The 23,573-nt window shown below is 38.7% G+C and overlaps 1 protein-coding gene across 2 annotated transcripts in view; it reads right to left on the bottom strand.

The window, feature by feature from the left end:
• Window positions 1–23,573, bottom strand: part of PARL (presenilin associated rhomboid like) — a 51,308-nt gene that overhangs the window by 17,727 nt on the left and 10,008 nt on the right. The window contains exons 3-7 of one of the 2 annotated variants that reach the window (XM_002915700.4): window positions 23,078–23,218; window positions 20,694–20,742; window positions 3,410–3,505; window positions 2,673–2,822; window positions 728–798 (exon numbers count right to left, since the gene is read on the bottom strand). In XM_002915700.4, the coding sequence (XP_002915746.1) occupies window positions 728–798; window positions 2,673–2,822; window positions 3,410–3,505; window positions 20,694–20,742; window positions 23,078–23,218 (507 nt within the window). The remainder of the gene's footprint in view (window positions 1–727; window positions 799–2,672; window positions 2,823–3,409; window positions 3,506–20,693; window positions 20,743–23,077; window positions 23,219–23,573) is intronic. The other variant, XM_034661980.1, reaches the window with a different exon arrangement.

Here is a 23,573-nt window from a genome sequence, read left to right as displayed (position 1 = left end):
CTTGCTCACTGGCTATAGTACAGTGCCTACTAGTCTAATCTGCGTAGCAGACACTCATATAGTGACTAAACAGAAGGATATAGTACCAGAATGAAAACTGTAATTATTTTCAATTTTCCAATGCTAGATCAGGCTCCCTGGTTTTGGAGATTGGACACCCACTGTTCTGACTACTCTTCTTGATTTGTACTCTCCCAGTAAGTACATATATATTTTTTTAAAAAATTTTTTATTTATTTATTTGGAATAGGAAGTATTTTTTTTTAAGATTTTATTTATTCATTTGACAGACAGAGACAGTGAGAGAGGGAACACAAGCAAGGGGAGTGGGAGAGGAAGAAATGGACTTCCCGCCGAGCAGGGAGCCCGATGCGGGCTCGATCCCAGGACCCTAGGATCATGACCTGAGCCAAAGGCACACGCTTAACGGCTGAGCCACCCAGGCGCCTCCCAGTAAGTATATATAAATGACCAATAGTTAAAAGCTATAGCCTGAAGTTTACAAGGCTCTACAAACCTATGAATTCTAAGTTAGATACAGATTAGTTAGTAGCACTGCTTCAAATGTTAATTTCCTGGCTTTGATAATTGTACTGTGGTTCTGTACGTAACAGCAGGGTAAAGGGTATATAGAAATCATTGTAATCATTATGCAACTTTTCTGTAAGCCTAAAATTATGTCAAAATGAAGTTAAAAACTATGAAAATTTACATTAGAAATACTTACTGCACCAAGTGATGGTCCATACCTCCCTGTAGCGACTTTACACACATAACTGACAAAATTGGAAATAACACCTGGGAAACAAATCACATTTTGATAATTTTAGTGAAGTATAAAAATGGTTTCCATTTCTGATCTCCACCCCACAGGGACTAACAGCGTCGGATTTCTACCTGGGTCAGTACAAGGTGCAGGCATGAATACTTAACACTCTCACTTCAGGTATTTATAAGAAAAGTCTGGCCAACTGCACGACTTACTGAGTGACACAAGGTCATTCACTTTACTTCTCAGTTCTCACTTTTCTCATCTATAACACGAAAGAGACTAGTTCCAAACTCACCAACTGTCTGGGAATCCTCTGGGCTGCACTCCAAATGCTAAATCAGATTCTCTGGAGTGGGACCAGGGAATCTATATTTTACTCAGCTTGCCAAACGACTCTGCCGCAGATCTAGACTAGATGATCTTTTACAAGTCCCTTTGGCTCCAGTGTCATCTAAGTGGAATGTGGCTCATTTTTAAAAACAAACTTCCTAGAGAGCAGGAATTAACGGCACCTGAAACAGACCCGTTTACACCTACAACAATACTACTAGTGTCTGCGGAAAGAACTATACACTTCTGTCACAGGCCAAAGGTGTTGCTCGGGTTCTAGTGCATGGATATTTAATTAAAACTGATTAGGTACCCATTCTGAGCCTTGTGGTAGATGCTTCTATTTAATCCTTTCTACAACCCCCTGTCATAAAAGTATCATTATCCTCAGAGAGGTGTATAGTCTTTTCTGCAACATCACACAGCAAGTAGCAGAAATAGGATCTAATAAAACTCGGTCTTCTGACTTCAAGTTCTCAAGTGCTTTTTCTCCACACTACAGTATGATTCCCAGATATGCTGTTTTTATTATACTTATTTTTTTAAAGATTTTTATTTATTTGTGAGGGAGAAAGAGAATGAGTAGGGGAGAGAGCATGGGTGGGGGTGGGTGGTGGGAGGCACAGAGGGAGAGAGAAGCAGACTCCCCACCACAGGGCTCAATCCCAGGACTCCAGAATCATGACCTAAGCTGAAGGCAGATGCTTAACGGACTGAGCCATCCAGATGCCCCAGTATACTGTCTTTAAATGAAGGGATTTCAGGGGTGCCTGGCTGGCTCAGCCGGAAGAGCATGTGACTCTTGATCTCAGGGTTGTGAGTTCAAGCCCCATGTTGCATATAGAGATAATTTAAAAAAATAAACATAAAAATTTTTTTTAATTAAAAAAAATGGATTTCAGAAATGAATTTTTATGCTGTGTGGTTTTTAAATAAGTATTTTGCAGACAGAGAGGTAAAATTTAACTGACTTCTTGCCAGTTCACTAGCATCTTGGAACCTGGAATCCACTACTCCCATTTCCTAGTTGAAATAAGGAAATGATGCTATCTCCAGGACCGACTGGAGTGGTTCCAGACTAAGATATATACTTGCAGCAAAGATAAACTCATTCTTGACAATGTTATATACAAAGTTCTGATCTAAAACTCTCTGGAAACTGAACACACTGTGGTAAATGAGCTTAAGGTTATTTAACAAAGATCCAGATGATTGAGACAGCCAGGAAGTCTGGGAAGCACCTATTTATAAAATGGTGGACCTGAGTTAAAGAAACGAAGGCCTAATGAGATAAAAATGACATTCTTAAATTCTACACTAAACCTTAACTCCTGTCTATCCTGATTCAAAACCAAACATACCTAAATAATCTAAGAAGAAACCAGCAAAAGGAGAAGCAGAAAAGATAACAACCCCACTGGCCTGTGGTATCCTTCTCTATAAATAGTTTGTACAATTCTCTATACACAATCTTCATGTGGAGAATATGGCTATACTCATTCCTTCCTTCCTTCTTCGGGTAGGTGGAAGTGCTTATAATCGGAAAGATCCCCAGACTGAAGCTTATTACCTGCAGATAAGTAAACTGCCATGAACTGCTCTTGACCCAGAATGTTCACTATGCTGGAGGAGAAGCTCCACAAAACATACATATTTGCAGCCATGTGAAACAAGGAGAAATGACTGAATGTTGACAGCAACATTGGAGAACAAAGGACCTCTACAAGAGAAAGAAAAATAGTCTGGTAATCATAGGACACACAGCCGTGATCTAAAAATCATCTGTTTTAGATTTTTTAGATTTTTTTCATTATTATTACGAAAAACTCAAAATAGGAAAAATAGAGCCAATTAAAAAGTTTAAATAAGATGGTTTACCGTAGTATTTTTCAAGGTGGTAAAAAGCTATCTTAAATTTCTTCTACTTAGTAAGCAACCAGTAACAATTCTCAGTTCAATGAAAGCAACTTGTCCTTATGGCAAAAGTTACTTAGAAAAAAGAAATTATTTCAATTACAGATATGAAGTTGTGTATAACAGTATCCTCCAAGAGTAAACTTGTAGTGACTATGGATCTTGCGTCATTAAAAAGTACATATCTACTATGTGCAAGGCACATTTTAGGTACCTGGGACATAAGACTAAGAGAGATGAGGTCCCTTTCCTCACGGAGCTTACGGTCTATCTTCTGGATTTTGCTTATAATTGTCGACAAGTAACTCATCCGTTTTATAGCATTTCAATTAACATAAGGCATATTTCTTTCATATTACCTCTACCTCAAAATAAAGTCATAAGCAGACCTACTTGAGGCTGGGCTGGATGTGAAATATCTGATCATTGTCCGCTGTAGAGAAGGTACTCTCCATAAACAGAATACAAAAACATTTGCTGCTATGATACCTACAAAATAAAGATATATAACTTAGGGAGGTTAAAAACAGGAACAAAGTCCACCTGAATAAGCTTTTCTACCACAATTATTTAAGCGTATTATATACTTGGGGGTGGTGGTGAGGGACAGCAAGCTAAGGAAAGTAAGTGAAATCAATGTTTTTAAGTATCACACTATATGCACTGGTACAGTCAGAAAATCCCTGGGAAACCTCAAATGCTCTAGAAGCTGACTTCCATCATTCAGATCCATATTTTACTTCTATAGAACAGTTTACTCTTCTCGATAAACAATAATCAGATCTATAATTATTGTTTGAAAAGGGCCATGCCAGAGACAAGTAATGTACAGAACTGGGTTCTCTAGCCAAGACCAGAAAAGCTATATTATATAACATGCTTCTTTTTCCACGTGGAATAATATACTCCTTAAACTTATAGAAACATCTATGTATCATTTGGGTAAATGAAGATCCACTTGTCTGAGAAAAATGCTTGTTAGATAAGAATTCAGGAACAATCTGGAAAAATTTTCCAACTGCTTTTGAAACTGTTTACATGTGGGAGTTGAGTGACTATTTCATTTTTCTGCAAGAACTAATGTTGCTAGAACTACCACTAAATTGAGTAAGTTTTTTATTTAATGACAGAATTAACTATTCAGTCACATTTTCGTGAAAAATTAAGATTTTCTTAAAAGTATAAACCTTAAAAAACACGTTAATTTTAAAGTACCACAACTCCTTGCCCATGTAGTAGGCACTCATCTACTTGAATTAAAGGAATTTAAACATTTATTCATTCCTCCAGTTTCTTTCAGCAAGAGGCAATTAGCCCTTTCAGCTTCTTCAATGATGGTGAGCACTGAATCCAGCAACGTTCCGGTAAGAGGATTTATTTTAGAAGAGATTCATTGTATAATCCACTGGCTGCTACATCTTGCAGTTACCTTTGGCTTCTATATTTGCTCACTCTGTGAGGCTCTCAGCTCTACCTTGACATTACCAGTCTCTCCAGTTCTTGCTCTCCCATTTGAGCATTAGGTAGGAAAGGAAGTTACCATTTTTCACAGATTTTAAGACACTGTCTCCATTTTAGTATCTGTAATCAGGATGCATGTTACAACTGGTGGTGTGTCAGAACACTTTCAAAGATGGTGAGGACGACAATATTCACGAAAGGATGGGGAAAAGAGGTCACCAGCAAGGCAAGTAAGAGTACTATGTGCACCTCGCAATGAGGAGCCTGAAACCCTGGGCAGGGAGGGTGGGCAGAGGAAAGGCAGAGCCTCCTCAGATGGAGGAACAGACCTCAGAGGGCTTATCCTAAGGAAGTGAGCAATGATTAGTGTTGCTCTGGTTTGCTTAGTTTCTTTGAGAAGAGTTACACATCTTTATTACCCAGGGAATTCTCTGAGGTCTAGGCTGTTGTACACAGTGATTGGTAACTTGGCATAAAGAAGCCCTGAGAATAGTCTGGCCCCAGGCTTCCATGATCACAAGGTAATCAGGGCTATACAGTTTGCTCCTATTGCAGTATAATGCAAAGAAAGCAAGGTGGGGTCCCTGAACCTGCCTGCTAGGCTGGAAAATGGCAACAACTACCCTGTGTGTTCCGTAGGCTACTTTCTGAAACCAGTGACATACAGCACAGACTTCTGGAAACTGCAAACACCACAGCACTGCACAGAAGTAGAGAGTGTCTCTGGCTGAAGAGATTACAACTAGGGAAAAGACTTGAAAAAGGGGAAGATAACCAAAGAGATCAAGGTTAACAGTAACCAAAGAGTTAACATCGCCAAGTTTTCAATCAAAATGTTAAGAGGCCTTTTTCGGTAAATCGTGACAGAATATTGGCAATGGAACACATTGCAGTTAAACCCCCTCCCTTTACAGACCTGTGGTCTATGGTTAAGAATCCCATCAGTGAACAACTGAACATACATACCCAAATTATGCACACAAATCATTGTCATACACTCACAAATTAAAAAGAAATTACAGGGGCGCCTGGGTGGCATAGCGGTTAAGCGTCTGCCTTCGGCTCAGGGCGTGATCCCAGTGTTATGGGATCGAGCCCCACATCAGGCTCCTCCTGGGAGCCTGCTTCTTCCTCTCCCACTCCCCCTGCTTGTGTTCCCTCTCTCGCTGGCTGTCTCTATCTCTGTCAAATAAATAAAAAAAATCTTTAAAAAAAAAAAAAAAAAAAGAAATTACAAGAGTAAGATGCAGTTATTTTCCTCCACGCATATCCCATTTTGAAGGTCACTTATAGATGAGAAAACTGAGGCTCTAAGAGATACAAATTTTCAGAGAGCCAAATTCAGTGGCCAAGCCAGAATTCCTAACCTAGGGCTCTTTCTACCATACACAAAGACATGGATAGCCAACAGGATTTCTTTTGACCCTGGTCACTCTAGGACTTCAGACCAGACAAGGGGCCCCTTATCTAGGAAACAGCATGGTTGGTCCCCAGAAGCCAGTGAACAGGAGAGGATATGTGTTAATCCTAGCCCAGAAGCAGCACTGCACATTGTCTAAAGGTATGGGTAAAGGAGCCCAGCAGAACTGACTCTGTCCTACTTACACTATAATCCAGGCAAGAAGCCTAACCTCTCAACCTCAGTTTCCTCTTCTGTAAAATAGAGGTAATAAAATCTACCTTAAAGAGCTGAGTGTTGATTAAATGAGAAAGCACAATTAAATGCAGCAGTCACACAGTGAAAACCCATAGATGAAAAATAGAAAGGAAATGGCCTTTTCTGGTCTGAATCCTAGGAATGCCACTTAGTAGCTTTGTGGTTTGTAGGATTTCATCCCCTTCACTTTAGTTACCTCATTTGTAAAAGGAAGATAATACTTCCTGCATCTTATAAAAGTTGTAGTGAGGCTTAAACAAAATACTACATGCACCTAGTATGCAGGAACTCAAATAATGGTTCCCTCCTCCTCCTTTTCCTTTGAGAAGTAGAACTGCTTAAGGTCTTTGCTTCTATCTCCATTTAGAAGGAGTGTTACTCACCTCCTCCTGACTCAGTAAACTTAAGAGTTTTCTAAGGAAAAGCTTGACACTGCTGACTTGGGAAGTTTGCTGCTGCCTCAACACCTACCTTTACCAAAAGGGATGCAATGGATTACATTAGTGAGAATAATGAAGCAAGGACCTTGAAAAATTCTCTCCTTCACAAAGCAATGAAAAAATTGGCAAAAATGTCAGAATCAACTTTTTCAGAACTCTGGAAACTAGCTAAAGGCTTGCAGCAACTCAGCATTTAAGAAAATGGTGAATCTCAAAAGGAACAACAAATTTGGGGCATTTTAACTTGCCCTGGTCCCATCCCTTACTTGCCAGCTACAAGCTGAAACTATAAACTATGAAAACAATACATATTTCCCCTGCCGTCTCACAACCACGAAAGGTAGCACAGGGAGCTAGAACTCTTTCAAAGCCTTATTCCCAAAGAATTGTTATCATCTGACCATCTGATAATAGTTCCCTGCAAGACCCCAGCTGCAAGGCTGTCTATATTTGACTTGACTGGAACCTCAAGTGCAAAATTCCTTTCCCCAGAGGGCATTTGTCAAAAACAATTACAGGCTACTGTTTTAAGTTCATGGCTGCCTAAGGTGGTGGATAATATCTAGAGTAAACAAGAGACCAAAAATCTTAAAAGGAAAAGCTGAAGAATGAGATGTCCATAGGAACTTATAATACCTCAATATATTCCTGGGATCTTGTACACCATAACCATAACAAGAAAAAATAGACTTTATTTTTTTTTTTTTTAAAGATTTTATTTATTTATTCGACAGAGATAGAGACAGCCAGCGAGAGAGGGAACACAAGCAGGGGAGTGGGAGAGGAAGAAGCAGGCCCATAGCGGAGGAGCCTGATGTGGGGCTTCGAACCCATAACGCCGGGATCACGCCCTGAGCCGAAGGCAGGCGCTTAACCGCTGTGCCACCCAGGCGCCCCGAAAAAATAGACTTTAAAGACAGATTTGTTAATAGACACAAAGAAGGACATTATATAATGATAAAAGAAGATAGAACATCTTCTTGATATATCAATATAGCTATTATAAACATACATGCTCCTAACAATAAAATCCCAAAATATATAAAGCAAAAATTGAACTAAAGAGAGAAATACACAGTTCAACAATAATAGTTAGAGACTTCAATAACTTATTTGCAATTATAGATTAGATGACCAGCAAGGAAACAAGACTTGAACAACACTATAAACCAACTAGGCCTGACAGACATCTATAAAACACTCAACAGGGGCACCTGGATGGCTCAGTCGCTTAAGCATCTGACTCTTGATCTCAGCTCAGGTCTTGATCTCAGGATGCTGAGTTCAAGCCCCATGAAGCCTACTTAGAAAAACAAAACCCTCAACAACAAGACAATACATTCTTGGGACACCTGGCTGGCTCTGTCAGTAGAGCATGAGACTCTTGATCTTGGGTTTGTGGGTTTGAGTGACACGTTGGGTGTGGAGATTACTCAAAATAAAATCTTAAGTGGCGTCTGGGTGGCTCATCTGGTTAAGCATCTGCCTTCGGCTCAGGTCGTGATCTCTGGGTCTGGGGATCAAGCCATGCGTTGGGCAGGGAGTCTGCTTCTCCCTCTCCCTCTCTCCCCACTCGTGTTTCCTTTCTCTCTCTCAAGTGAATAAATAAAATCTTTTTAAAAACCAGAAACAATAAATTCTTTTCAAATGTACACGTAACATTATCTAAGATAGACCATATGTTCAGCCACAAAGCAAGTCTCAAAAAATTTTAAAACACTGAAATTATACAAAGTATGTTCTCTGACCACATGGAATGAAATTATAAATCCATAATACATTAGAAGTCATAAATATGTGGAAATTAACACACTCCTAAATAACCAATGGGCCAGACAAGAAATCATGAGGAAAATTAGACCGTACTTTGAAATGAATGACAACAAAAATATAACATAGCTGCTATGGACTGAATTATGTTCCACTAAGATGCATATCTTTAAGCCCTAACGTGATGGTTTTTGGGGATGGAGTCTTTGGGAGGTAACTGGATTTAGATGAGGTCATGAGGGTGGGGCCCCCATGATGGGATCAGTTTCTGTATAAGAGAGATATGAAAGAGCTTGCTCTTGCTCTCTCCCCCTGCCATATGACACAGCAAGAAGGTGGCAGAAGAGAGAAGAGAGTTCTCACCAAAATCCAACCATGATGGCACACTGATCTTGGACTTCTATCCTCCCAAATTTTGAGAAAATAATTTTCTGTTGTTTAAGCCACCCAGACTATGGCATCTTGTTATGACAACCCAAGCTGCTAAAACAATACTAAAACTTACAGAGTACAGCAAAAGTAGTGCTGTGAATGCTACATTAAAAAAGAATAATGATTTCAAATCAATAATCTAACCTTCCACCTTAAGAAACTAGAAAAATAAAAAGAGCAAACACAAAGCAAGCAATTTGGATGAATGAAGGAATAGAGAAATTTTTTAAAAAATTAATGAAACCAAAAGTTGGTTATTTGAAATGACCAAAATTGACAAACCTTTAGGGAGAGTGACAAAGGAAAAAAAACAAAAAACAAAAAAAACCACCTCAAGTTACTAGAATTAGGAATGAAAGCAGAATGTTAAAAGGATTATAAGACAATACTATGAACAACTGTATACCAACAAAGGAGAACTTATATGAAATTGACAAATTCCTAGAAAGACACAAACTATTGAAACTGACTCAAGAAAAAGAAAGTCCAGGGGCGCCTGGGTGGCACAGTGGTTAAGCGTCTGCCTTCGGCTCAGGGTGTGATCCCGGCGTTGTGGGATCGAGCCCCACATCAGGCTCTTCTGCAATGAGCCTGCTTCTTCCTCTCCCACTCCCCCTGCTTGTGTTCCCTCTCTCGCTGGCTGTCTCTATCTCTGTCGAATAAATAAATAAAATCTTTAAAAAAAAAAAGTCTGAATAGGCCTATAAGAAATAGAGATTGATTAAAAAAAAAAAAAAAAAAAAGCTTCTCACGAAGAAAAGCCCAGGACTAGATGGCTTTACCAGTTTATTTTTTTCCTAGGACTGCTACAATAAATTACCACAGATCTGGTGACTTAAAACCACAGAAATGTATTCTCTTGAAGTTCTGGAGGTTTGACATCTAAAATCAAGTTGTTGCTAGGTCATGCTTCTTTCTGAAGACTCTAGGAAAGACTCCTTCCTTCCTTCTTCCTAGCTTCTGGTGGCTTTTGGCTATTCTTGGCATTACTTATCTTATTGCTGCATCACTCCAACCTCTGCTCCATCTCTTCACATGACCTTCTTTTCTGTAGGTCTTTTAGTCTTCTCTTGTTATAAGGACACAAATAATTAGATTTTGGACCCATCTTAATTTAGTATGATCTCACTGTTATCAGTTACATCTGCAAAGACCCTGTTTCAAATAAAATAACACTGAATTTCTGGGCGGACATGAATTTTGTGGGGACACTGTTTAATTTATTACAACTGGCAAATTCTAGCAAAGATAAATGAGAATTAACACCAGTCCTTTTCAAATGTTTCCAAAAAAGAGAAGAGGAAAAAACATTTCCCAACTCATTCTATGCAGCCAGTATTACCTTGATATCAAAACCAAACACATCACAAAAAAAACTACCAATATCTTTTATGAACATGGATAGAAAAATTCCTATGAAAATAGTAGCAAACCAAATCCAGCAGCATATAAAGAGGATTACAAACCATGACCAAGTACAGTTTATCCCAAGAACACAAAACTGATTCAACATATGATAGTCAATGTAACAGTCCCTTACGAACACATAGAAAAACCCTCAGGAAAAACTAACAAACCAAACCTAGCAGCATAAAGAAAGGATTATAAATCATAAACAAGTGGAATTTATCTCAAGAATGCAAAATTGGTTCAACATATAACCAAAGTAATACTCCATTATTAATAAAGACTCACTATCCCCAGTTTGAAAACTTATGACACAAAGCTATGGTAATCAAGACAATATGGCATAAGACTAGATATACAGATCAATGGAACAGAACTGAGAGCCCAGAAGTACATCCATACGTTTATGATCAATTGTTTTTTTACTGTGGTCCCAAGACAAATCAATTGGGAAAGAACAGTCTTCTCAACAAGTGGTGCTGGTACAAGTGGATATCCAACCACAAAAAAATGAATTTGGGTCCCTATCTTAAACCAATTACAAACATTAACTCAAAATGAACCAAAGGCCTAAAGGTAAGAGCTGAAACTACAAAACACTCTGAAGAAAACATAGGCACAAATTCTTGTGACGCTGGATTAGGCCACTATTTTCTTGATGTGACATTTATTTTTTTTTAAAAGATTTTATTTATTTATTCGACAGAGATAGAGACAGCCAGTGAGAGAGGGAACACAAGCAGGGGGAGTGGAAGAGGAAGAAGCAGGCTCATAGCAGAAGAGCCTGATGTGGGGCTAGATCCCACAACGCCGGGATCACGCCCTGAGCCGAAGGCAGACGCTTAACCGCTGTGCCACCCAGGCGCCCCTTGATGTGACATTTAAAGCACAAAATAAAAAAATACATGAAATGGCCTTAATCAACATTAAAAACATCTGTCATAGCATACGGTATAGAGTTGTCAAATCACTATGCTGTATACCTAAAACTAATGTAATATTGTATCAACTATATGTCGATTAAAAATAAACTTAAAAACATTTGTGCTTCAAAGAACACTATTAATAAAGTGATAAGACAACTCACAGTATAGGAAAAAATATTTGCAAATCATATACCTAATAAGGATCTAGGATCCAGAATATATAAAGAACTCTTATAACTCAATAAAAAGACAACTCAAAAAATAGGCAAAGGATTTAAACAGACATTTCTCCAAATAAGAATGAATGGACAGAGGTGCCTGGGTCAGTTAAGCATCCAAACTCGATTTCGGCTCAGGTCATGATCTCAAGGTCGTGAAAATGATTCCCGCATCAACCTCCATGGAGCCTGCTTAAGATTCTCTCTCTCCCTCCAACCTCCCCTCCTGCTCTCTCAAAAAAAGAATCAACAGACAACTGCACACTAAAGATGCTCAGCATTACTAGTCACTAGGGAAATGCACGTCAAAACCATGAGATACCACTTGACACACATTAGGATGGCTTTAAAAAAAAGGAAATCAGAATTGGCACGAATATGATGAAGAAACTGAAACTCCTGTGCCTTGCTGGTAAGAATGTAAAATGGTACAGCCACTCTAAAAAACAGTTTGTCAGTTCCTCAAAAATTAAACATAGAATTACTGTATGATCCAACAATTCCACCTCTAATTACATACACCAAAGAACTGAAAGAAGGGACTCAAAACAGAGACTTGCACATGAATGTCTGTAGGAGCATAATTCGTAATAGCCAGAGATTGAAATAACCCAAATATCCATTGACAGACAGATGAACAAAATGTGAACACATACAATGCAAAACGATTAAGCCTTAAAAAAATTAAAAAAGAAATTCTGATACATGCTACAATATGGACAAACCTTAAAAACAGTATGCTAAGCAAAAGAAGCCAGACACAAAAAATCTATTTTATAATTCCACTTACATGAGGTATAGGCAAATTCAGAGACAGAAATAGAATAGTGGTCACCAAGGGTTAAGGGGAAGGGGAAATGGGAAATTATTTAATGGGTACAGTGTTTCTATTTGGGATGATGAAAAACTTCTGGAAATGGATGGTGGCAATGGCTGCACAGCATTGTGAATGTACTTAATGCCACTGAATTGTACACTTACCAGCTAAAATGATTATTTTTATGTTTTGTATATTTTACCACAGTATAATGCAAAAAAATACGTAGTTACTGATATATTAGGGGAAAAAAAAGGCAATAAATGGAATCCTCATACAGTTCTTGAGGGAATGTAAAATGGTGCAGCCACATTAGAAAACGATTTGGCAATTCTTCACAAAGAAAACATGGGGAAAAGTAGATATCCACATGCAAAAGAATGAACTTGGACTCTTACACCATATACGAAAACTAACTAAAAATGGATTAAAGTCCTAAATGTGAATGCAAAAACTACAAAACTCCTAAGAAAACGGGGGAAAAGCCTCGTAACATTGAACTTGGCAATGATTTTTTCGATATAACACCAAAAGCATGGGCAACACAAGCAAAAATAGACAAATAGCACATCAAACCTAAAAACTTTTGTCCAGGGGCGCCTCAATGGCTCAGCTGGTTGAGCGTCTGACTCTTGATTTTGGCTCAGGTCATGATTTCAGGGTATTGAGATGTGGGGCTCCTTGCTGAGCATGGAGCCTGCTTGGGATTCTCTCTCTCCCTCTGTCCCTCGACTCCCCCCCCCGCCCCACCTTTTCTGAAAAAATAAAAAACCAAAAACCAAAAATAACCCCACAACAAACTTTTGCCCAAAGTACACAATCAACACAGTGAAAAGGCAATCTACAGAATAAGAGAAAATATTTGCAAATCACTTATCTGATAAAGGGTTAATATCCAGAATATATTTAAACAAAAACAAAAACAAAAAACTCCTACAATCAACAAAAACGTCAAATAACCTGATTAAAATAGGCAAAGGACCAGAATAGACATTTATCCAAAGATGACAGTCAAATGGCCAACAGGCATCCGAAGAGATGTGCAACATCGCTAATCATCACAGAAATGCAAATTAGAACCACAATGTGTCACCACACACCCAACAGGATGGCTACTATCAAAAAAACAGAGAAGGAAATAACAAGGGCAGTGCTGCCAAGGATGTGGAGAAATTAGAGCTCTTATGCACTGCTGGTGGCATTGTAAAATGTGCAATCACAGGACGCCTGGCTGACTCAGTCAGCAGAGCATGTGACTCTCGATGTCGAGGTTGTAAATTCAAGCCCCACATCGGGTGTAGAGATTACTTAAAAATAAAATCTTTAAAAATAAAATAAAATGGTACAACCACTGTGGAAAACAGTATGGAAATTCCTCAAAAAATTAAAAACAGAACTATACCACATAATCCAGCAATCCCACTTCTGAGTATATATCCAAAGGACTGAAAGGAGGATCTCAAAGATATTTGCACATCCATGTTCATAGCAGCACTCTTCTCAACAGCCAAGAGGTAGAAGCAACCCAAACGTGTCTATCGATGAATGAATGCATGAACGAATGTGGTATATACACACAATGGAATAAATTATTTAGCCTTAAAAAGGAAGCAAATCTTATCACATGCTACAACATGGATGAACCTTGAGGACATTATGCTAAGGGAAATAAGCCAGTCACAAAAGATAAGCACTGTCTGATTCCACTTACATGAGGTATACAGTCAAATTTACAGAAACGAAGTGGCATGGTGGATACCAGGAGCTGAGGGGGAAAGTCAAAATTGTGCATAGAGTTTCAGCTTTACAAGACAAAAGAGAATTCTATAAATGTTTCTTAACAATGTAAACATACTTAATTAACACTACTGAACTGCAAACTTAAAAATGGCTAACATAATACATTTTATGTTTTTGCCACAATTTTAAAAAGTTAAACAAGAGTACCATGGACCCAACAATTCAACTCGAGGTATATATTAGGAAAAGAAATGAAAACATGTCTACATGAAAATGTATACAAAAAAGTCCACTGTATCGTAATAGCCAAAAAATGGAAGTAACTCAAAATGTCCATCAAGAGATGAGTAAACAGGGGCGCCTGGGTGGCACAGCGGTTGAGCGTCTGCCTTCGGCTCAGGGTGTGATCCCAGCATTAAGGGATCGAGCCCCACATCAGGCTCCTCCCCTGTGAGCCTGCTTCTTCCTCTCCCACTCCCCCTCCTTGTGTTCCCTCTCTCGCTGGCTGTCTCTATCTCTAATAAATAAATAAAAAATCTTTAAAAAAAAAAAAAAAGAGATGAGTAAACAAAATGCAATATCCATATAATGGAATATTATTCAACCATAAAAAGAAATGAAGTACTGACACATGCCACAACATAGACGAACCCTGAAAACATGACACTAAATGAATGAAGTGGACACAAAAGGCCAGTAGGTGATTCCATTTAAATGAAATGTCCAGAACTGACCAATCCATAAAGAAAGAAAATAGATAACAGGCTGTTTAGGGCTAAGGGGAGGAGGGGAATGGGGAGTGACTATTAATAGGTATGGAGTTTCTTTTTGGGATAAAGAAAATGTTTTGGGATTGGATGATGATAGTTGCACAGCCCTGTGAATACAATAAAAACCACTGAACTGCATACTTTTAAATGGCAAATTTTAAGATCTGTGAATAATATCTTGAGTAAAAGAAATATCCACCAATTTAGGAATCACTGCTTGGTTCAGTAATCTCAGTCTATTTTCCTCCTTAGCCCAAGAAAGGCAGTACAACCCCTTTTTCTCTTCTTCTGAAAAAGGACCCACTATCCCCACCTGGAGTCCAGTAGCTAAGTACAGGATCCCCTCTGCTGATGTGGTAGGCCAGCTCATCCCTCCAGATCTTCTCTACCTGAAGGAAACTAGACCTGGCCAGTCCAGACACTGGCCAGTATATACATCCATGACAAGCAAAGAACTGAGCTCAAGTGGTCCCTACCTCAGGTTCCCTGGGAGCCAGGACTATAGGCACAGGGATTATCCTCATACAAGGCTGGCCTCTTACAGTGACTACAATTTCTCTTCTTGGGCAGTATCAACAAAACCAGTTAGGGACTGGTCTCACAGCTTCCTGGAATCAAGAGGAAATCCAGAAAGACCATCCATCTTTAATCCTCCAACTAGGATGCAGACAGTTAGAAACTGATAAGGGTAGGGGCGCCTGGGTGGCTCAGCGGTTAAGCGTCTGCCTTCTGCTCAGGGCGTGATCCCGGTGTTATGGGATCGAGCCCCACGTCAGGCTCCTCTGCTATGAGCCTGCTTCTTCCTCTCCCACTCCCCCTGCTTGTGTTCCCTCTCTCGCTGGCTCTATCTCTGTCGAATAAATAATAAAATCTTTAAAAAAAAAAAAAGAAACTGATAAGGGTAGATGGAAAGAATGGGGCAAATTCACAGTAAAGTAGACAAAGACCTTTACAAACTAACCACAGAAGGGGTTATTCCTCTGCACCTTCCCTGCAGATGAGAATATGTAACCTCCCCTGTGAGCAACTTTTAGAAATAAATGACTTAAATGATTTAAACTTAAAGGATGTTTAAATTGGTATACGACTTATTTTACGACAACTTGACAACATATAAAATTTTAAATTTCCTTAACCCAGCAAGTCTATTTCCAGTGACTCAACCTAAAACTATGCTTGCAGAAGGGTGCAAATATCTCTATATAAGGATATTCACTGCAGTATTAGTTACAGAACACTACAACCAACCTAAATATGCATTAAGAGAAGACTTGCCATATAGTATTCATTGGCATGAACTACTACAATGCTATCAAAAAGAATAGTCTGGGCCCAGGGTGCTGGTAATTTCCATTTCTTGCTCTGGGTGCTAATTACATGGATGTGCTCAGTTTGTGAAAATCGTACATCCGACCTGTGCATATTCTTTGTACATTATACTTCAATAAACAGAATGTAATAGACCTATTTGTACTGATACAATGTCCTCTAAAACATTAAGAGAATAAAAAAAATAATAACAATCAAGGTGCAAAGAAGTATAAATGCCTACATACAAATGTTTTGGAAGAACACACAAGTGTAACTGAAAAGGCAGTGGTTATTAGAGGTCTGTAGTTACAGAGATTTTTCACTTTACATATTCTTTAACACTATTTTAACCTGTTACAATGCACATTTATTCATTTTACAATGACAGAGACTAACCTAAGTAGACAAAAAGAGCTCCCTTTCATCCCTGAGTGCCAGCTTGCTGTCTTGGGACAAGTCACTACAATTTGGGCTGTCAATAAACAGCCAGATACCTTGGGTTGGGAGCAGGCAGGGTGGTTTACCAGAAAGGTAATTTAGTGGTGATCTGCTACAGTAGAAAGTAAAAAGATACAATAAAAAGTATATTATTTAAATTAAGAACGGAGTTTGAAAAAAAAAAAAAGTGTATTCCCCATCTCTAGTCTTTCTGTGTGAGCTCAGACAAGTTATTTTACCTCTTTGAGCCTCAGTTACCCCATCTGAACAATCAGAATACCACTAGCAGGGTTCTTACAATAAGGATAGTAGTATGTATGGAAAGTGCCTACCCTAGTGCTTGAAGCCTAGTTGGCACTCAAGCATTCGTTTTGTTTTTCTTTACCCAGAAATAACTTGTCTTTGAAAACTGAGAAGCCAAGAATTTCAGGCAAAACAGTGACAAATTAAAAGGTTAAGATTAGCAAGATCCAGTGAGCATTGCCTTACCAGAAACTTCAGGAACAGGAAAGCAGACCTTTGTCTAGGAGGTTTAGCTCAAAATCTTTGAATGTATAAGGCAAAAGAAAATTGAAACTAGGGGCATCTGGCTGGCTCAGTTGGTAGAGCATGCAACTCTTGATGCTGGGGCTGTGAGTTCAAGCCCCACATTGAGTGTAGAGACTACTTAAAAATAAAATCTTTTTTTTTTAAAGATTTTATTTATTTGACAGAGATAGAGACAGCCAGCGAGAGAGGGAACACAAGCAGGGGGAGTGGGAGAGGAAGAAGCAGGCTCACAGCAGAGGAGCCTGATGTGGGGCTCGATCCCATAACGCCGGGATCACGCCCTGAGCTGAAGGCAGACGCTTAACCGCTGTGCCACCCAGGCGCCCCAAAAATAAAATCTTAAAAATATAATAATAAAAAATTAACTTCAGAGGTTGGAGCAGAAGGGGCAAGGCCCTAGGGTGTAGTGGTGACTAACTTTGGTGCTGACAAAAGATATGGACTAGTAGAGAAAATGGGGCAATGTTTTCTTGAGATTTCTCTTCCCTCCTCCCCCTCCCATTTCCTCCATTAGATACAATATTTCAGTAGGTTCTTCTCTCTCAGCTTTACCTGAATCCCAACATAGTAAAGTCAGCATTCTGCTGAGCTAATAGGAAAACCTGGCAGGTATCTCGCAGGCATACCTGAAAGCTAGAAAGGTAGGGGAAATACTCTCCTTGGGGGTTGCCTAGGGACCTCCAGTACAGGATTAAAACCCTTGCAGATTAAGGCAACAGAACAGGAGGCTAGCTGAAGTGTAAAAGGACCAGGCACAATCTAACTTGAAGAATGCTACCGGATGCTCCCACAAATAACCGGTGAACATATAAAGACTTTTTCTCAAAACAATGTGAAGTCTGGGGAGATATTTCTGTGTAATACCAGAAAAAAAAAAATCCCCAAACCAACCAAAGGTGGGGGCGGGGGCTAAAAAAAGGTTCAAGACCAGTTCTCTAGTACCTTTGAAAAACTGATTCCCAGGGACGGCATCTCCTCAGCCTTTAGAAGTCACTTAGATAACCTCACAATTAGGATTTAGTATGACTGTTCATGTTTCTGTGGTTCAAAGCACTTTACACTCAAGCTACTAGTTAGATCAAAACGTCTGTCTCTCCCTACTGCTATGTCCTATGTGCCAAATTACTGATTTGACTAAGAGAAAAGCAAATGGCTAGGGGAAAGAATTCTGATTATCAGTGGTATCCAAATACCAACTTCTTTGAATAAATTATTTACTGGCATGAAAAATGTTTAAATTCTGATCCCAGGTTTCTTCAAATATTTAATGGCATAAATCTTTACCAACTTCAAAGAATACTAGGTATCAACTAATTATGAGATACTTTGAAAATATCAAAGGAAATAAAAACTTTGCTACCCTAAGGGAATAACGTTAAGTTTGGTTCCTCTCAGAAAACAAGCAAACAAACCAAAAGCCCCCTGTTAATCCCAGTGAAAACAGATGTGCTATTACAGAGCTATCTTTGAAGGTATCATAGTTAAGACCTTGCTGACCAATCAATTCTACAGTATGGCAATATATCTTTGAAAAAATCTCAATCCTTTGATTCCAGAGCCCATTCAATACTCATTCACTTAACAGATTTTAAGTGCCTTTAGTGTGTGCAAGACATGTGCTAGTTGCTATAACAAAATGAAAACTCTCATTGTCCTCAAGGATGCTGCATGTACAATTACATTAGGCAGGCTGTGTTATAAATGATTAAAAAGTGTGGGCCACCTGGATGGTTCATTTGGTTAAGTGTCTGACTCTTGATTTCGGCTTAGGTCATGATCTTGAGGTTCTGGAATGGAGCCCCATGTCAGGGGTCCACACTCAGCGGAGAGTCTGTTTAAGGATTCTCTCCCTCTCCCTCTGCTCCTCCCTCCATTTATGCATACACACTCTCCCTCTAAAATGAATAAATAAAATCTTAAAAAATATATTTATTTTATTTTATTCTATTTTAGGGAGACAGAGAGAGAGAATGAGAGAGCACGAGCAGGGGGAGCGGCAGGCAGAGGGAGAGGCAGGCTTCCCTGCTGAGCAAGGAGTCCCACACATAACTCAATCCCAGGACCCTGGGATCATGGCCTGAGCTGAAGGCAGATGCGTAATCAACTGAGCCACCCAGGTGCCTCTAAAATAGATAAAATCTTGGGGCGCCTGGGTGGCACAGCGGTTAAGCGTCTGCCTTCGGCTCAGGGAGTGATCCCGGCGTTGTGGGATCGAGCCCCACATTAGGCTCCTCTGCTATGAGCCTGCTTTTTCCTCTCCCACTCCCCCTGCTTGTGTTCCCTGTCTCACTGGCTGTCTCTATCTCTGTCAAATAAATAAATAAAATCTTAAAAAAAATTTTTTTTAAATAGATAAAATCTTAAAAAATAAAAAATAAATGACTGAAAAGTACAATGAGGCCAGAAAAATTAAAGCACTTCTGTTACTGGCAAGACCCCCTGACCCAGTGAACTCAGGAAACTCCCAGAAGCTTCTGCCTGTCACTTTCATCTTTTAGAAACTAATGAACTGCTGTAACAGGAAAAGAAACATTTGAGGAGGAAGACTGTGCAGATGAATCAGCAAGTGCCTGTCACCTCAGCTTCATTATAATATTAAAATCTTTTACCCTTCTGAATATTCATCCCAAGCCCTGCTAAAAGGAGCCTGCTTTCCCCTGTTCAGGGAGTCATGGCTTTGGAAATTATTCCCCATGGTCTCCTTATTTGTACAAATAAATTGAGCCAACTCCACCCGGTGTAGCCTCTGTCTATAGTTCACGAAGGAACAGACTCACTTTGGTCTGGTAACACTTCCTGCAGGAAGCAATGTCCAAACCATAAGCTTGAAGATCAGTTCAGGTTCCAACAAGGAGACAGAAAAAGTAAACCTTCCAGACAAAGGCAAAAGCCCGAAGGAAGAAAGATACGCACCATTTCTCCTCTTAGGTAGGTAAAGAAAATTAAGAGTACCATTAAGTCTAACCATATTTAAGAAAAAGCAGTATTTTGCTATTATTTCTCTAGATTTTTTCCTATCTGCACAACTATTAAACTTTCAAATCCATTTCCCCGAATTTCTCAAATAATTAAGTCCATAAAATATTGTACAAGTGTTACCTTGAAGAGCCAGATTTATCTTTCCGTAAAAATTACAAAGAACAAAAATTAAATTATCATGGTGACATGCATGGCATGCTTACATTTATTTAATAAATGAAGACTTTAAAAACAGCATTGCAGTAAAGAGAAAATTAGCTTTAGAATGAGACAGACCTGGGTTTCAAAACTTAGCTCTACTACTTACTAGCAGTGTGACCTTTGAAAAGTTCCTTCTCTGAAAGCCAGTTTCCTTATGGTAAAAAAGGAGATAACTACCCGGTAAGCAACCCTGTGAGGTAGGGAGAGAATGTGTATAAAGCATTCTGCATAAAGAAGGTACTTAATCAATGTCCCCTTTAATTTCTTTAATGAGGATAATAATTACTCATAACCTATTTCACAAGCTAGGATTCTACGACAAAGATAGATTATTTGATCAGTAACATACTAGATCAAATTCAGAAAATAAGTGACCCACAGCATCACATACACCTTTATGCCACACTACTCTGTATACTATTACATTAGCCTAAGGTACAGAGACTGTGTCTTCTAAACCACTGGTGAGCAGGGTACAAAAGCCATTGACTGTGACATACTGTACCTTTTGGTTTGATTTCTCTTCCCTTGAATGGCTAAAACGTGTAAGCTAACACAAACCTGTCACAGTCCGCTGGCCATCACTTAGGTTATTCCACCACTTGTTAATCTAAAACAGAAGGAAAATTGCCTATCACCATATGGTAAACACTTTCAGACTAGGAAGATGAAAAGTCAGAGAGAAAATGATTTGTGCATAAAAAGATTCCTCATGTGCAAAAATTACCAATAATCAGACATAACAGATATGTGGCAAAATAGAAACACAGGTGCTTTACAGTTAGTCTATTCTCCACACAGAGTCACTGTTTAGCTCTGTGACCTCAGACAAATTACTTCTAAATTTCAGTTTTCTGAAATATAAAATAGAGACAGTAGATACCTAGCAATATTGTTGTGAGGAATATTAATAATAAAGCACCCGGCACACTATCAGGTATACACAGGTGTCAAGCTTAAGTGATTTATTCACCAAGGTCCAATCTAGTTTTAAAATTCTCACCAAAAATATTTTCTAAAACTACCTTTTAAGGTATAATAATAATTTGAGGTTCAGAAAAAGAGATAACCCTAATCTTTCAGAAACACACTGAAATATGCCTAAGATTTGCTTCACAGTAATCAGTGGCAGCGAGGGAAAGGAAACAAAGTTGGCCTTGTGTCAATAATCGTTGAAGGCGGATGACAGAGGTTCATTATACTTTTTTCTTTAGTTTTATGTTTGTTTGAAATTTTTTCATGAATATTGAACTACACTTTATATACTAACACAGAAAGAAATCCAAGGTTAAAAAAAAAAGTCATAGATCAATACGTATACTGATCCATATACAATCATTCCGTTTTTGTATTTATAATTTGTGTACGAGCTTTCAGACCTTACTCCCCACATATGTAGTGGTATGGCAGGGGTTCCCAGGGCTTTCATTTCCCACGTTATATTTATATATTGCTTTAATTTTAATGGGCGTGGATTTTATAACCTATCATATAGCTATAAACCAATCCATCTTTGGATAAAGATTATGGCTATTGCTTGTGTCACTTTTCACTATCCTAAAGAACCATCTGAACCATCAAAATTTTACAATATAGAGCACCTGGGTGGCTCAGCTGGTTAAGTGTCCAACTCTTGGTTTCAGCTCAGGTCATGGTCTCACGGGGGTGAGACTGAGCCCCACATCAGGCTCCATGCTCAGGGTGGAATCTGCTTGAGATTCTCTGCCTCTCCCTCTCCATCCGCCCCTCCCCTGCTCAAGCAAGCGCATGTACTCGCACTCATGCTCACACTCTCTCTCATTCAGCTCTCTCTCTAAAATAAATAAGATCTTCAAAAAAATAATTTATAATATAGACATGCTGGAAACCTGTAGCTTTCTAAGGAATCCAGGATTATGGAACAGGTCAGACCTGTGTTACTATCTTCTCAAACATATTTTTCTGAATAAATCACATTAGCTATCTGTTATCTGAATAAATCTGTTAGCTATCTTAGCTTTCACCTGCAAGTAATTACACCCATTGTCCTGACACAAAGCCTCTGTAAAACAGGTAAGGTTCAGGCTTCTCGCAAATGTCTATGGGGAAACGAAGAATAAATACTTCTTTGTACTTCGAAGAACCCTGAATTATCATTAGGAGAAAATTAAGAGGACATCAACCTTCTCTCAAGTGGAGAGGCATGTGTCAACAAAACAACAACGAAACAAATAAAAACAAACCTAAAACAAAAAACAAAACAAAACAAAACAAAGGTGCTTGAAAACCAAATGAATCTGATCCACATATTAACTTAGGGCCTCAGTGCTCAGTAAGTATTGTCAAGTGAAATAAATATGTTTTATCTTAAAGGCAGTATTTGTAAAAAATCAGTTAAGAAACTGGAAGAGGGTCACCAACTTGCATGTGAAATAACGAAAAGCTCTAAAAGCTCTATATTTGTACCCTTTTCTTGCATCCTCATCCTTTGAGCAGTTAGAAATATTCCACAGTGGTATTTATCAGAGGTATGTAAACATCATTCACAGAGAAGCTTTTTAAAATCCACAGAATATCTCTACACCAAAGGCATAGATGCTTTGAAAACTGCCTGTGTTTTTACTACATACTTTAAAATATTCCAGCAAGGTAATGCAAAACAGCAGCCCTTAAACTTAAGTAGGGCTGAGAGACCCCAACACGTTAATTTTTAGCAACTATCCACAGCTATTTTTGATACGTGTGGGTAGAGCCACAAGCTTCTTAGAACACCATCAAGTACAATATTGCCAGACTACAAAACACTGATACTGACTGCAATGAAATGACTCTAAAGAAGAATATTAAGTTCAGTAACTTCGTATCTACTGATGTAAACGTTATCGATCACTAAAAACACTTCACCAAGTAACCAGACTTCAAAACATGTGATCAACTAGAACAAAGAAAGCCATGTTTATCTTTACCTCCTTTCTGAAGTCTCCTTCCTTTTGTGGTCTTATGCTATCCAGCCAATCAGCTTTTATACCATCAAAATAACTCTGGACCCTGGATTTCAGTGATTCATACTGCCAAATAGCAGCTGATCCAAATGCACAGCCTGTAAACTATATAAAATTAATATATCACAAAATAAATTCAAAAGAGAAAGAGAACACATAGTTCCAAGGACAGTATTTCATTCTCATTGCTTCTTACAAAACCAAGAGAAGGAATAGGAACATCTGGCATAGTGTAACTTTATTAGGTGAAAAGAATATTTAACTGTTACCCCATTTTATTAACTTTACCGTACCCTCAGGCCTATTTACAGCTAGAAATTTTCAAATAAAATTCAAAAATTTCAAATAAAACTCAAAATATCGCATGAAATGCTATCCCAAATAAGAGGCCTGTAAGTTTCTTCTCCAGGGCATACATAAGCAAACCAGATTCTAACAGCAATTATAAGAGGCACCAGAG

The sequence above is a fragment of the Ailuropoda melanoleuca genome, chromosome 1 (assembly GCF_002007445.2).
Source record: "Ailuropoda melanoleuca isolate Jingjing chromosome 1, ASM200744v2, whole genome shotgun sequence".
Lineage (NCBI taxonomy): Eukaryota > Metazoa > Chordata > Mammalia > Carnivora > Ursidae > Ailuropoda > Ailuropoda melanoleuca.
This window is presented reverse-complemented; position numbering and strand designations above follow the sequence as displayed.